Source organism: Leuciscus leuciscus (genome assembly GCF_965113295.1).
Source record: "Leuciscus leuciscus genome assembly, chromosome: 23".
In the NCBI taxonomy this organism is placed as follows: Eukaryota; Metazoa; Chordata; class Actinopteri; order Cypriniformes; family Leuciscidae; genus Leuciscus; species Leuciscus leuciscus.
In genome coordinates this window covers 24,514,216-24,530,143 of record NC_138747.1, presented here as the reverse complement: position 1 = coordinate 24,530,143, position 15,928 = coordinate 24,514,216, and the positions used below count along the sequence as shown (strand labels likewise).

General features: G+C 37.8%; 1 protein-coding gene across 6 annotated transcripts in view; it reads left to right on the top strand.

Annotated features, from left to right (window-relative positions):
- Nucleotides 1–15,928, top strand: part of pde4cb (phosphodiesterase 4C, cAMP-specific b) — a 121,292-nt gene that overhangs the window by 90,643 nt on the left and 14,721 nt on the right. For 4 of the 6 annotated variants that reach the window (XM_082156651.1, XM_082156650.1, XM_082156653.1 and 1 more), the window contains 6 exons: nucleotides 9,694–9,870; nucleotides 11,154–11,190; nucleotides 11,567–11,637; nucleotides 11,766–11,815; nucleotides 12,007–12,119; nucleotides 13,366–13,459. In XM_082156651.1, the coding sequence (XP_082012777.1) occupies nucleotides 9,694–9,870; nucleotides 11,154–11,190; nucleotides 11,567–11,637; nucleotides 11,766–11,815; nucleotides 12,007–12,119; nucleotides 13,366–13,459 (542 nt within the window). Of the gene's footprint in view, nucleotides 1–3,326; nucleotides 3,509–3,683; nucleotides 3,764–9,693; nucleotides 9,871–11,153; nucleotides 11,191–11,566; nucleotides 11,638–11,765; nucleotides 11,816–12,006; nucleotides 12,120–13,365; nucleotides 13,460–15,928 lie in introns of those variants that run through there. The other 2 variants (XM_082156654.1, XM_082156655.1) reach the window with 2 other exon arrangements.

The window sequence follows — 15,928 nt, the reverse complement described above, 5'->3', positions numbered from 1 at the left end:
ATAACCCAGCATGTATCTATTACTCTAAAAAGAGTAGATTAACAGTTAGCATACAGTTAGGATTGGCGGTATGGTTCTTTTCTGGGCAAGAACTCCCTGTGCATCCATGCAGCCTAGCATGGATACGGGCAGGGAGAGCAGCAATAACCCAAAACATGATAAGATAAACAGTCAAGTAAGATAAAGGACAACTGACTGGAGTTTTTTTTTTTTTTTTTTTTTTTTTTGGAGGGGGGTGGGGGATGATTACCTAATTTGAGCAGGAAGTGGCATCAGCCATGCTTGAATTACTCATTTATTGAAACATTTAGATTTAAGCCACATCTGCACCTCTAATCAGGGTCCATCCCTCTCTGCAAAGCTGTTCTTGCCCATCATGCATTGAGTCTTTATATGACTGGCCACTGTGCATGTCACAAGTTAAGCTTGGTGACAGGACATGAATTACATGGACTTGATACACATGCACACATCACTACCTGATTATGCCGGCATTTACCATCTTTTAAGATCAGAATGATGTTGTAATGTGTTTACCCCATTTGAAATGAATTTGATATACATTTTGTTTTCTGTTTAATTCAATGATTAATTTTCTTTAATAACTTCACAACCAGATATAATTGCAATCAGAATTACCTTTTATTTCTTGAAAGAATTACCCCCAAAACTTTGTTTTGGCTGTTGGCCTTTTGGTCTCATCCCATGCTGCACCATCAAACAGTCCGTTTGATTCAAACATGTTTTTGTAGCATTAGCATTGCCTAATTGGACTGCACCATTGGTAATTTTGTATGGGGGAGGGGGAATATCTGGTAAACAATTTTTCCCTTTTCATTTCCTTTTTTTTTTTGGTTTAGTGTGTTGGTGGTTAAGTACCCATGGGTTTACACAGTGTTATTTGTGAATATGTTTAGTGTTTTATTATTTTTATTTTTTGGTGTATAATGTGTTGTATGTGTATTCCCTGCTTGTTCATTTGGAACAGGCTGAGGGTGGAGTTAGCCCTTACAAATAGGGAACTGTAGAGACTATCAGGCAGTCTTGGTCTGTTTAAGGCTGGAGGTGTGTGATGCTGTTGCGAATTGGACTGAATTATTCGGTGTAGCCTTTTTGCACATTGTTGCAGTTTTTGTTTTGTCTTGTTTGTACCTTTCAATGTAAATATATATATTTTTTTCTCTCTATAATAAACCACCGTTTGGAGATCCACTGAACCTCTGCCCGCTTGTTCAAATTATTCTCCCTGACCACTGGGCCATCTCTTACAGTTGGTGTCAGAAGTGGGATGAGACCAAAAGGCCAACAGCCAAAACAAAGTTTTGGGGGTAATTCTTTCAAGAAATAAAAGGTAATTCTGATTGCAATTATATCTGGTTGTGAAGTTATTAAAGAAAATTAATCATTGAATTAAACAGAAAACAAAATGTATATCAAATTCATTTCAAATGGGGTAAACACATTACAACATCATTCTGATCTTAAAAGATGGTAAATGCCGGCATAATCAGGTAGTGATGTGTGCATGTGTATCAAGTCCATGTAATTCATGTCCTGTCACCAAGCTTAACTTGTGACAGTGCACTTTAATTGCCTCTGCTCAGTAACTGATGTGTCCTGTAGTGTCGCGATCGAAGCAATGTTCCAAATTAAGACCGATTCCTAATCGGACCCAGCAGAGAGACTAGAGTCAGAGCTCTGGAATACAGCTGGTGTGCAGGTGAACAAGGGCACTAGTGCATTGTGGGAGAATAACTGTCCTCTGTTACTGCAGACCTCTCATCGTGCTCTTCACACCAAGAGCTTATTGATCCCACCATTCCAGATCCCCGCTCATAACATGAGCACCTGGACAGATTGGTCAAATCTGTCTCCATGTTTGCCTGTTCAGAGCCACCAGGGTCATACATGAACAATGATGACTTTAAGAGTGTCACAACTGGTGCAGTTTAGTTCATTCTAAGTTACTAAATTTGTAAATGTAGTGGAGTTTACAATGTACTTTAGTAAGGGTTGGGCAAACTTATGAATTAAACATATCTCATTTCTCTAATTAAAATAGTCCTCAAATATACCAATATCAGAGCGACACAGTCCCAACGCCAGGACACAAGTCTTGAAAAATCCTCACATTTTTTGGGGGGCTTGAGGTAGATTGCTTTCTGGTTTAAATTGCGTTCCGGGGGTGGGGTTCAGATCATCGCCAACAGCCATTTCTCTAGGTTATAAAAAAATATATATATTAAGCAGCACAACTGTTTTCAACATTAATAATAAATCAGCATATTAGAATGATTTCTGAAAGATCATGTGACAGAATGATTTCTGAAGGATCATGTGACACTGAAGACTGGAGTAATGGCTGATGAAAATTCAGCTGTGCATCACAAAAATGAATTATATTTTAATGTATATTAAAATAGAAAACCAAATCAAATAAATGCAGGCTTGATGACCATAAAATACTTCTTTCAAAAACATTAAAAATAGTAATGTTTCCAAACTTTTGTATAGCTGTATAATGTATAATGAAGTGCAGTTCCATATCCTCTCTGCTATCTCACTTCAAATTCAGTAATTGAATTGGAATAAAATTTGTGCACAACCCTGAATGTAATAAAATCTGTTTCTTGCTTGCGTTAAGATTACCAACTAATTACATCCGCTATGAGTGTTGAATTGTGAAACATGTAATTCCCTGGAAAAATGAATGACGATCTGGATAACTGAGAATCGACACTACATATTGCTTAATTTTACTTCCACGTACAATATTTGTACAAGCAGTTTGTTTTATACCTTGAGTAAACAATGTGTGCTAACATTCTACTTGTGACAGTAATCATTCTCACTAATGTCGCACTTTACCATAGACAATACACATAATTTATGACTTGTGAATCTGCCTTCAATTTCAAACCAAAACAAATAAGAATAAAACTAAATAATGGTAACCCAAAGGTTGCTGGTTCGATTCCAGAACTGGTGGGAAATGACTGAGGTGCCTTTGAGCAAGGCACCTAACCCCTAATCACTGCCCGCTGCTCTGGGTGTGTGTATCCACGTTTGCAGTGTGTGTGTTAACTACTCACTACTCTGCTCCTAATGTGTGTGCATTAACTTGGATGGGTTAAATGCAGAGGTCAAATTCCAAGTATGGGTTACCATACTTGGCCGTCACTTTCACTGTATTACATTTCATGAATTTATATATTTTTTAATATTTGGGGTAATTTTGTGGAAAAGGTGTCTTTAATTGTAAAAAAAAGTATTTACAATGAAAAAAAAAATCGCCTTTATTTTCTTTGTAAAAAAAGTATAATTTCTTTTCTTTTTTTTCTCTCTAAAGCGTGTCTGATCCTGAAGCTGTCTGACGTGCGTTATTGTGGCATTCTACAAATCTGTCAGCTCTGCTGGCGTGTTGCGACTTGTGTGTTGGCAAAGAGAAGTTACGTGTGTGCGTGCGGTCAGAATACAAGAGAAAAGGAGAGGACTGGATGTATTTATGGTAAAACACTGTATTTAGATTAAAGGTTTACAGATTTTGATCTCTGGATTTAAGTAATTCGAGATATTTAAAATAAATATCAAATAAAATTAGTAAATCAAATGTAAGAAATGTATCTCTTTATTTGGGAAGAAATATGTTATATGGTAAGATTGGCATTGGATTTGTCTCCAAGGTTCCTTACTAAAAGTCTTGAGTTAGAATGGCAATCTGCTTGCAGACAAGACCAAGATCTGCTGAAAAGCACGTACTGTGGGAAGTTCACTGTTGACATTTGCCACATTATATAAACTGAGCCGTATTGTCAGACCAGCTCTTCAGAACTCGTAATTTGTACTTTGCTCTTTTTCTTCTCTGTTGAAATATATGGAGTTTGCTACACCGTACTGAATTCTGAGAAATAAAAAACATATTCTATAGGCTGTAATTGTACTATATTCTGACATGTCATATATTGTGGTCAGAATCTTTTTGCACTATTATACATCATTTCCCCCCAAATCCATATAATTGTACCTGTTGTCATGACACTGGTTCTCTGGTTTCTCTGATACACCATATGCATGTTCACAAGACATATATTTGTGTGTTTTAGTCTGGGAAATGTAATTTTAGTGCATTTTCTCACCTACAGTATGTGTTTAAAACAGCAGATTTTGTTGAGATATTGATCATTTAGAATGTATGTGAATCATATGCTTACTAGATAAAATATAAATAAACATTTTGATAAGATCTTTAATAGATGTTTGTATTTGTACAATAATTAATACTAGATTATTTCCAGACATCTTGAATGTATTTGTTTACAGTTTACTGGACAAATCTGCACAATTACTAATTAATGTATCATTACTGTAATGATTTTAATGTAAAAGCGTAACAAAGCTGATTTAATTAATTATGGCTGCATCTTATTATAGAATGTTCACAAAATTTCCAATGATTTTGCTGCCGATAAAATTAAGACTTAAATTATTTCATGTGAGATTATTTAAATAGTATGGTTTAAACTTTAGCATCAATTGTGCTGAAGTATAAGTAAAAACAAGAAGAAGAAAAAGAAATCCAGAATCTACTCAAATTTCACTGAATCAATTTTGAATTCTGAAGCCCCGTTCACACTGCCAGCGATTTTGTCGCTGCATGTCGCTAGTCTCTGTACTGTGAAGTCGCTTGTGGGCGTTCATAGTGCTGTCGCTCTAATGTGACTGGTAGACTGCACGCCATATCTATACAAAATACCACAAGTGATATATACAACTATATCATTTTAATTTGACTAGGATTTAGGCTCAAAAGAAACAGTATGCTGTTGGGAGAGTGTTTTTATATTACCACAGCAGTGTTCAGTGGATTAAATCATTTAGCCTACTGGATTAACGATCGATCAATCAACAGATTAACTCATACTGTCATACATTACTAAAACGTCATTCGAATTTGACAAATAATCAATTTTCTTGTCCCTAATAGTCAACATAATGCAGGGGAAACTGTAAAATGATCTGCAGCAGTGCTAAACTTGCATCATAATTACAACACTCGAACTAAATGTGTGAATTAAACTCACTGAGACTGTCGATAGTTTCTTTTCCATGCATCATTTTATTATATATCCATGTATGTGGTTACAGTCAAATCATATAAAACAGTGAAATCGCCCTCGAACTCCTGTCTTGCCTGCACTCGAGACGGTGACGTGAGCTGAGCTCCTCTGAAAGTCTTCTTTCCTATTGGTTGTCGCTCGCGAAAATCGCTTCTCATTTGCATAAAGTTGAAATTTCTGAACTTTTGTCGCGCGTCTCCTGTCGCTTGACACGCCCACATTCTGTCGCCAACGGTCACTGTCGCTCGTGTCGCCGGAAGTCGCCAGCGCTCCATTGAAATGAATGGGATCATGTCGCTTTGTCGCTGCGTGTCGCTGGCAGTGTGAACGGGGCTTCATTCAGAATTTGCATCACCACTTAAAATTATTATTATTATACATGAGAATGATTCAGTTGACTAACAGCGGAAATCACCTTTTTAAAACTAGATTTATACTCTGTTTTATTTCCTTTTTACTGAAAAACAGTCCACCCTTTTTAGCCGTTTAAAAAACAACAACAACATTTATATATATATATATATGTATATATATATATATATATATATATATAAATTCGGTTTATAGAGAATATAGTTATTTTTTTTCTTTTCTTAAGTGTCATCTGTGCAGGTATCACCCAAACCAACACTTTATTTAATTTTTTTGTGTGGCACATGTTTTTCATCTGGGCCCCCGTCTCTAAAGTGCCAAGGTCAGGCTACAAAACCCACCAGGACAAATGTATACAACCTGTTTTTCACTCTACATAAAAGAAAGAATGGGGTCATGTTTGGCCTTTATTTTCAGAGAAGCTCTCTTTTGTTCCAGGGACAGTGATCTTTAATGATCACATCTGTGTGTCAGTGCCAAACCACCATTCTGGGGTTCTCATAAATGCCTTTGTGTAGGCCAGCTGCTTAGAGTCGATCCAAAACATCAGGAGGAAGGTCAGCTTGAAAAGATAAAACTGATGTTCTCCCTAGAATAATCTTGAAATCTTCCTTCCTCAAATGTAAAGGTAATGTGCAATTCTGTAAAGACCCTAGCGTCCCTGTACACTATGTAACTTTTGGCCCTCTGGCGGTTAAAAAACAAAACTGCATGTATTGTATGGAAGAACATTGTTTTGGTTGTGCTTTGACTCTGCATGAGTGCTCATAAAACCTTCACTACTATGCTTAAGACATATAACCAGTTTATGATTTTTAATAGATGTTTGTACACAATATTTAATACTGTACATTACTGTAGCTACACCCATTACAGTACTTCCTTGAAAATACATTCCAGAAGTGCTACAACAGCCCATGAAATGACCCTTCACAATAGATAATGCTTTCCAATGAACTCTGTTAGATATATAATATGGAAATCTATAAGTTAAATAAAATACCTTTCTCACCTGTTGAATAACAAAAACGCAATCTCACAACAAAAACACGATTCTCACCATCTCTAAAAAACCAAGCCAATGTTTATTCTGGTTTTATTACGAGCTCTGTTGCGTTCTCTTTTTGCCAGCAGACTCCTCTGTTCTGTACGGGTGATTCCCCAGATGTTCGAGATTTAGCTGCTCCCTCCATGTCAAACTTTCTCACTCATTGTGACATCTAACCTCTGCCACTCTCACTCCATACATGTGTCAAAGTAGCCGGAGCAACTTTTCTCTATTTACAAATATGACAAGACACGGACAGGCGAGTGACACATGTAGGCAATTTCCCACGAAAACCATCCCAACAGGTCTAAAATATTTAAAATATATGAATATTATTATTATTTTATTTTTTTACCTGCATTTATCATTAAGGACTCAAAAGTTGCAAATATATTCTGAATGATTGTGAGCAGGGTCAGAAATGAACTTTTCCGTTAAGGGACTGATTTCCAGGGGCATTTTTTACAGTTGTAAAGGCAATTTTTATAAATACCTTTTTTAACATATATGTGTTCTGTTTTATGTCAAATTCTGAAGTTTAACCAAAATACTCGGTCAGAATACTATTGACTGTTATCAATCAAATTTTAGCAACATCAACAAAAGCCATCTTTACATTGCAAAGAACAGAAGAAGCATCTGATACATTTATGTTTATTTACACAGATTGACTTCTGACTTGTGCAACCTGCAATTAAACCACATCATGTTGCTTCATTTGGCCAAATGAGGACTGGTCCCCCAACTGAGCCTGTTTTTTCCCAAGGTTTTTTTTATTTTATTTGTCTCTCCATTCTGTCACCTAATGGAGATTGGGTTCCTTGCCACTGTTACCTCTGGCTTGCTTTGTTGGCGTCACTTAAAGGGCTAGTTCACCCAAAAATGAAAATTAGCCAATGATTTACTCACCCTGAAGCCATCCTAGGTGTATATGACATTTTTCTTTCAGACGAATACAATCTGACTTATATAAAAAAATGTCCTGGCTCTACCCAGCTTCATAATGGGAGTGAATCGGTGTATGTCTTTGGAAGTCCATCAAAGTGCATCCATCCCTGATTAAAGTGCTCCACACGTCTCCGGTGGTTAATAAAGGCCTTCTGAAGTGAAGCGTAAGTGTTTGTGCAAGAAAAATATCCATATTTTATCGACTAAAATAACTAGCTTCCGGCAGACGGCTGTACGCATCGATTTATGGTGAAAGAGTAACACTTGAACTTACTTGATGCATGACGTAATGACGAACGCGGTTGCCCAGCCCTGTTTGTTTGAACCATGAGAGTCGTCAAAGCTTACGCTACTCCTACATCCTACGTCATACATCATCAAGTGTTACTCTTTTCGACTCTTCGACTTACGTACAGTCGATAGCACGATCTACACAACGGAACTGAATCAAAACTGAACTGACTTCAGCTGAACAATGACACTTTTTTTTTGTCTTTTTAAAGCTGCTTTACAGCCGAATTGCAGTTTTTTTTTTTTTTACGATCGCTATGACAATGTTTTCAATACCTTTAACAATTTTCCTAAACTCTTAACGCACCAACACACCTACAACACACAATATAATTTCATGCTAAAAATCAAACATTGTAAACTAAACTCCAACACAAATTTTCAACACAATACACTATGGGCCCTATTTTAACGATCTGAAACGCAAGTATCAAGCGCGAAACGCAAGTAACTTTGTGGGCGGGTCTTGGACGCTGTTGCTATTATACCGGCGGCGGGATAAATGACTCTTGCGCCCTTTTATGAAAAAAAAAAGAAGACAGAGGCAGAATTGCTGCAGTAAAGGCAAGATAACAAAAATATGCAAAACCGGTGTCATTTACAGTATTACTGTATGTGAAAATACAAAATATACAAACAGAAATTGCATTTGGCCATGGCCACATGTTCTCATCCACATCACACCTGATATCTTCTCTGGCAAGGCATCTTGGGAAGAATCTTTTGGCATGCCTCAGCTGTGATGTATTGGCATGCAGCATCTATTGCATCCAGGAGGGACATTTGGTCCTGTGGAAAATGGTCAAAAACCTTCCATCTCCAGGCTGATAAAACTCCTCACTGGGGCTGAGGAAAGGGGAGTGATGGGCTTCAAAGCAGGCTGTGACTGCACGGGAATGGTAGAATGCCACATTGTCCCATATATGCTTAACTTCAATCAGCTGTTTCTCCGTAGCAATGGAATAAAATGGGGATATTTTTGTGTTTCAGTTCACAATATAAACAGCTTTTCAGTTTGACTTTAACCTATAAGTTAGGTTTAGAACATGATGTTATCTGTTCTGACATACAGTGTGAAAGCATTTGTAAATTTGGCAGTAAAAATATATTGTTTTGGTCTTGGTTGAGCTTGTGTGTAAAAAAAAAAAGTTCAAGCATTTTAAATTTGTGTTAACTGTATGCATTTTGTCAAAGCAGCAAGAAATGAGTTAATTGTATATCCTACACAGACGGATGTTGTGCTAACTTTGTTAAGAAATTGTTAAAAGTATTGCAAAAAAATGGTCATAGCGATCATAAAAAACTTTAAACTGTTTGCATCATTGTATCATTATTTTCTTGTTGATCACTGCAAAGCTTCTTTGAAACAATCTGTATTGTATAAAGCGCTATACAATTAAAGGTGACGGGACTTGTCTTCTAGGGTTTTACTAGGTGCTGATAAGGCAATATTTTACCTTAGAAACTAAAAATAGACCCTCAGCCACTGAACCTTTACCACAGATATAAATAAACCAGATGCCCTGGCTCACTTTCTCTTCAAGTCAGTCTAAATCAGAGCTGAGAGTCCTTGAATTCAGACCTAGAGACAGTCTAGCGAGGCCTGTTACTTCTCTTTTTGAGCTTGTGAGCCAGAGGCCTTCATTCACTAGAAATCATGAATGAAACAACAGAACATAAACTTGTGTCTTCTGTCTTCATCACAGACGTAACATAAATAAACCAAAAATAAACTTGTGCTTGCTGTTTTAACTGATTTGCTAGAATACCAGTGTCTATTCTGAAACTAAAGATAATTGCATCTATGTTGCAATTCTCAGTATTCCTTTGATCAAATGTTGGGCAGTTTCTTATTTTTAGTTGTCCAAATGTTTTATTCAGATAACTAATTTCTTCTCACCTGTGTGTCTGTTGCAGTTTCGATGTGGAAAATGGGTTGTCGATCGGACGCAGTCCACTGGACACCAGTCCAAGTTCTGGTCTGGTCCTCCAAGCAAACAGCCAGAGGCGAGAGTCTTTCCTTTACCGCTCGGACTCGGATTTCGACATCTCGCCCAAGACGATGTCCAGAAACACCTCGACTGCCAGCGAGCTGTGAGCTTTTATCACATACTAAAGCAAAATATGTCATAGTACTCTGTCATTGAACTGGCTCAACTCATTTTCTGTTCTGAGTGATTTCTTATTTAATTATTACTTCATCTTTTGGCATGTAGCTCTTGAGAGTAACTCTAGAAGCTAGTGTGGGATAGATGTTGTAATAGTGTAAATATAAAGTCAGTGTGAAATACCATTCACAACCTACAGTATGTATTTATAATTAAAACAAGAAATGCTTAAAAAAGAAAAATGTAAGATGGGATTGGGAGTGCAGAATTAAGAAATAAACCTTTCAATAAAAATGTCAATCAATAAAGTGCCGGCAGAGCGGGAAGCCTTAGGCAAGCCAGCCGAGCAGGGGACCATGGTGGAGTTGGCAGAGATGGATAACCTTTAGATAATCAGCATGGATGAGGACCATAGCTGTCAACATTGAACATTGAAAATAAGGGAGATTTCCCGGAATCCATCCCCAAAATAAGGGATTTTTTTTTTTACACGATTCTTACCCAAAAACTTACAAAAAAAAAGCACTAATCATGAACAGTCTAAAGAGTTTATAACTACACAATATATATTAAAGAATTACAGTCCAATGGATATGTTTAAAGTGCTTTATTTATGAACAAAGTAAACATTACTTACACATTTTCATTTGCTACAACGTGTTTTAGCTTAATGTTGGGAGACAGAGTGAGAAAGAACTCACAGAAGTATAAATGCTGTCCCTGATGAGCATTGATATATTACTACATACATCAAAATCCAATGGCAATGAAAAAAAAAAAATATTTACATTATTTATTTATTTATTTATTTATATTTATTTATTGACACCATACATAAATTAAAACCATACTAAATCATGAAATTTGTTTATACATTAAGAAATAACATGTACATTATTTTCCATTGGACTTAGATGTAAACATACTGTATATTTATTTACTGACACATGTTGTGATTTATTTATTTATTGATGCTTTTAATGAAAAATGTGTTAATTAATATGGCACTCCCAATCCTACATAGATGTATCCGTCAGGAAATGATGTTATTGGTGATTGGAGGGAAATTGGTTAAAGGGGGGTTTTGACATCAATGGCAATGCAATGTTGTTTAAGAGTCGGAGTGAATTATTACATGTGCACTTGTCAATATTTTACAATAAAACTAGGCAAGTGCTTTAAGAAAGTAAATTTGGTCAATATTGATTTCTTGTTAAATATTAATTAAATAAATTAATCTGATCATGACTGTTGACTTCTCTTTTGCAGTCATGGGGAGGACATGATTGTAACGCCTTTTGCGCAGGTCAGTTGGGTGCAAATTTGGTAAATGTGTAAATATATTTGTAATTTCACAAAGGTTCCAAATAATTGTGCAAGGCAATATGTGCATTCTATAGTGCAGATGAATGTGTAACACTTACACATATGTCTTACAAGTAGTGTGACAGCTGTAGCTCTTCATTGTGTACATGTGTGTGTGTGTGTGTGTGTGTGTGTGTGTGTGTGTGTGTGTGTGTGTGTGTGTGTGTGTGTGTGTGTGTGTGTGTGTGTGTGTGTGTGTGTGTGTGTGTGTGTGTGTGTGTGTGTGTGTGTGTGTGTGTGTGTGTGTGTGTGTCAAACCTACAACATGTCAATTAATCGATAAAGTATATATATTTGTGTGTGTGTGTGTACTATAGGTTCTTGCCAGTCTGCGTACAGTGAGGGGTAACGTTGCAGCTTTAACCCACATGCAAGATAAAAGCAACAAGTGAGTCTGTAGTCAAAACATCTTCAGATAGTCAGCGAATGAAATGATTAATGAGAAAAATATTTATAACAATTGTCACATGAGGTCTCTTAAATCTTGTTTTTTTTATATATATATATGTATATCAGGAGACCGTCAGGCACTAACCCTCAATCTGCCTGTAAAACAAACCAGACTGGTGAGTGGAAGAACATGAGCTGGTCTAGCCAAAGATGAGGATTTTTTTTCTTGCTGTAGACCTCAGATTTAGACGTAAAGGTTTGAACATCTGAGTAGTCACCAGAAATGAAAATGATGTATTTGAGGCTTATTCTAACATTATTTAAAAGAACCAGGACTGTTTTTACATCCAAGGGTTTGTTTTTCTAGATGAATCATATCAAAAACTCGCTGTCGAGACTCTTGAAGAGCTGGACTGGTGTTTGGACCAGCTGGAGACACTGCAAACACGTCACTCTGTCAGTGAAATGGCCTCCAATAAGGTATTTAAAGCAATAAATACCCCCCCCCCCCACACACACACACACATCTAAAACATCTAATAATTTACTCTCCTTAAAACATGAAAAGATCATAAAACTGGCCATATAGCACAGCTTTACACTTTATTAGAATACTGTACTTCTGCAGCCATACAATATGTCCATTTTAAAGCTTTGCGAAAAGGAAGGATTTTTAGTAAATAACTATTATTAATAGTTTTGAAATAAAGCTGAAATAAAATAATGTTGCCTTGGCAACTAACTGAAACAAAATCCATTTTAATTGAAGTACTCAAATTACTCAAACAAAAATACATTAAAGTTTAACATAAAATACACATAACAAAAATATATAAATAAAAGCTTTGAAATATTTCTTTAATATTCTAATAGTATTTAAATAATACTAAAATAAACACTGCACACAATACAATCATATGACTTCAGAAGACTTGGAATATAGCGTGTGAGTAATGAACTATGATATTTTACTAGTTAACATAATTTAGTCGTTTTTATTGGTTATTAATAGGTTTTGGGTACAGAAAGGAGGTACATTTTAATTAAGTTTTTTTTTTATTATAATAACATTTAAGAAACATGAATTCAATTCACATTTGATGTTATGCATGTTCCATGCCCAAAGCCATGCATAAAGTCAGCAACAAGATAATACAAAACCAACACATTTCAGTAAAATACTGAACAGTTTTTTGGACGTAAGGCAAACAATGTTGGCAGAGTGGTTTCAGTCTTTACAGTTCATGAGACACACTGTATATTTGACTGTACTGTCATGTTCTATCGTTAAAAGGCTCATGCTTCAGTGCTTGAAATTAGTTTTTCTGACAAAACTATTTCAGTCTTTTATTGCAATGCATCATATTCAGTTTATTATGTGTTAATCAGAGCTGTAAATCGTTTTTCTCATGCATGATTACATAACCCTACCATGCACTGTAGAGTCTGAATGAGTGTTTCCTCACTGGCCTTTTGGTATGGACTCAGTTACCATAGTAACTAAGTAAAATGTTGAATATTGTGCTGTAGGATTCTGATGGCTGATCAGTGGCAATGTTCATAACACTAGTTTTCTTCCGGACTGTGTATATCATCTACTGTTCACAGTTACATTTATTGTATCATTTGCTGTTGGTATTACACTGAAATTAGTTCCATAATGCAATAAATGGAGTTTTGTGATTAGAATATAATGTCTCACTTTTATTTGTTGTATTATTTTTAGTTTAAAAGAATGCTCAACAGGGAGCTAACTCAGCTATCTGAGACCAGCCGGTCAGGAAACCAGGTGTCGGAATTCATAGCAAGCGCAATTTTACGTGAGTGACTACTTAATGTCATTTAAATGTAATTATTAGACAGGATTTGTAATAACATGGTGTGTTTACAATTAACTCTTTCCCCGCCAAACACAGAATTTGTATGATACTATATAGAACATACTTTTTTAGCAGCCCAGAAGTAATTACTCAAATTCAAAATAAGTACCTACTCAAGAGAGTATGCAATTTCGGACGCAACCCAAGTGTGTTGCACAAGTCCTGAAAAGTGAAACCTAAAACGTTTCGATCGCCCCCCGGTGGCTGGATGCAGTACAGGTCATAAACCCCGTAATCTAATGGGATGTGAGAAAAAACTAAACAATCAAATTACACTTCAAATTATTTTTTTCCAAAGATGGTTTCTGTCATTTAGGAAGTTTTTTATCACGCTGATGTAAGTTGAAGTGTTCGTTTTTTAAGTAAGTTTGGTTTTAGTTAGTTCATTTATGCTATAAAAACAGGGTTTGACGTCATGATTGACAGCTTAGATTGACAGCCTCTCTGAGCGAAGTAGTCCCTGAGGCACCAGCTGACTTTTTTGGGGATCTTCGGGTGGAGATTGGAGCTTCAACTTTAATTTCTACATTTCTATAACTGTTTATTTCACACCCACATAATGAGTTGTTCTGCAGTAAACGTACTCGGTTACTAACGTAACCTCGGTTCTCTCTAGAAGAGGGAACGAGTACTGCGTTTTTATCAAAACGCTACGGGAAAAGTCTCTTTTCACGAAATACTGAAGCAAAAAATTATCCTTAATTTTCATACATGTAAAGCGCGTTGCAGCAGTAGTCAGCTATGGCGAGACGGCTTGCTCGCTCATTGGCTGCTCTGCGGCAACTGCATAAGCCTATCGAGCTTCGCGCCCTCCTTGCCATTTCCCGCCGAGACGGGTGTGGCTAACCTCTATAAAAGGAGCTCGAAAAGGCTGATTCACTTGATTTTCATCGCCGAAGCGAACCAGAGTGAACCGTACGCACGGCAGAGAACGCAGTACTCGTTCCCTCTTCTAGAGAGAACCGAGGTTACGTTAGTAACCGAGTACGTTCTCTTACGAGAGTCCTCTCGTACTGCGTTTTTATCAAAACGCTACGGGAACCCCTTGTAAAACGCCGTGCGTGCTGGGATAAAAAAACACCGATCACTGGAAGCTAAGCCAGATGTACAGTGCATAATCACCAGATAGACTCACAAAGAATCCGGGAATAAGGGATGGGGGACCTTAATTCCCTAAACTGTAACGTCCGCAGACGTAAACATGACCTCACAGAGAGAGTCTAGAGACAAGAGGGGATTCCCTCCGTCCTTATATGGTCGCGCCAGCAGACGCGAATATGACATCACATAGACAGGGTGGGGAACCTGAACTGAATGTGGGAAATGTGGGTCTTACACAATTCTGCCCATAAGACAGTCGGTAGCGCGTTGCGCATGCGATTTCAGTGTTCTAGTTAGACAGCTGAATCGACTACACCGATAGTAGCTTAGCCTGCAAGGCGGGAACTTCTAGGTTGTAAAACCTGATAAATGTAGACGGCGAGGCCCAGCCTGCCGCCGTACATATATCCTGTAAGGAAATCCCGCTGGACCAAGCCCACGAGGAGGCAACGCCCCTCGTGGAGTGCGCTCTGACTCCCAACGGGCACTGAATGCCCTTGACAGTATAAGCCAGCGCTATGGCGTCAACTATCCATCTGGATAAGCTCTGTTTCGAAACAGCCATTCCCTTGGAACGTCCACTGAACGAGACAAAGAGCTGCTCAGTCTGTCTGAAGACAGTGGAGCGGGACACGTAAGCTCTTAAAGCCCTAACAGGGCAAAGAAAACTTGAGTCCCCTTCCTCACTTGACCCCGGCAGGGCAGACAGGGAGATAACCTGAGCCCGAAACGGCGTGTTGAGGGACTTTGGCACATAGCCATGCTTAGGTTTGAGTATGACTTTAGAGTCATTAGGTCCAAACTCTAAGCACGCTGGGCTCACGGAGAGCGCGTGCAGGTCGCCTATGCGCTTCACTGAAGCGAGAGCCATCAAAAACACTGTTTTGAAAGACAAATGTTTGAGGCTAATAGATTGGATAGGCTCGAAAGGGGCACCTTTCACGGCCGCCAAGACTGTAGAAAGGTCCCACATAGGAACTGAAGGAGGTCTGGGTGAATTCAGCCTCCTAGCTCTCCTGAGGAAGCGGATGACTAAATCGTTCCTTCCTAGTGACTGACCCAGCGTTGTTCCGGAGAACGCTGTAATAGCCGCCACGTAAACTTTGAGCGTGGAAGGGGATCTGCCCTTATCCAACAGCTCCTGTAGGAAGGAGAGAACCTCCGTCACCTCACAATCGAGAGGTGATAGGCTCCGAGCTGTACACCAGCCGGAGAAAACCGACCACTTTGAGGCATAAAGCCGCCGAGTCGACGGCGCTCTGGCCTGAGTGATGGTATTTATCACTCCCTCTGCGAGGTCAACGGATA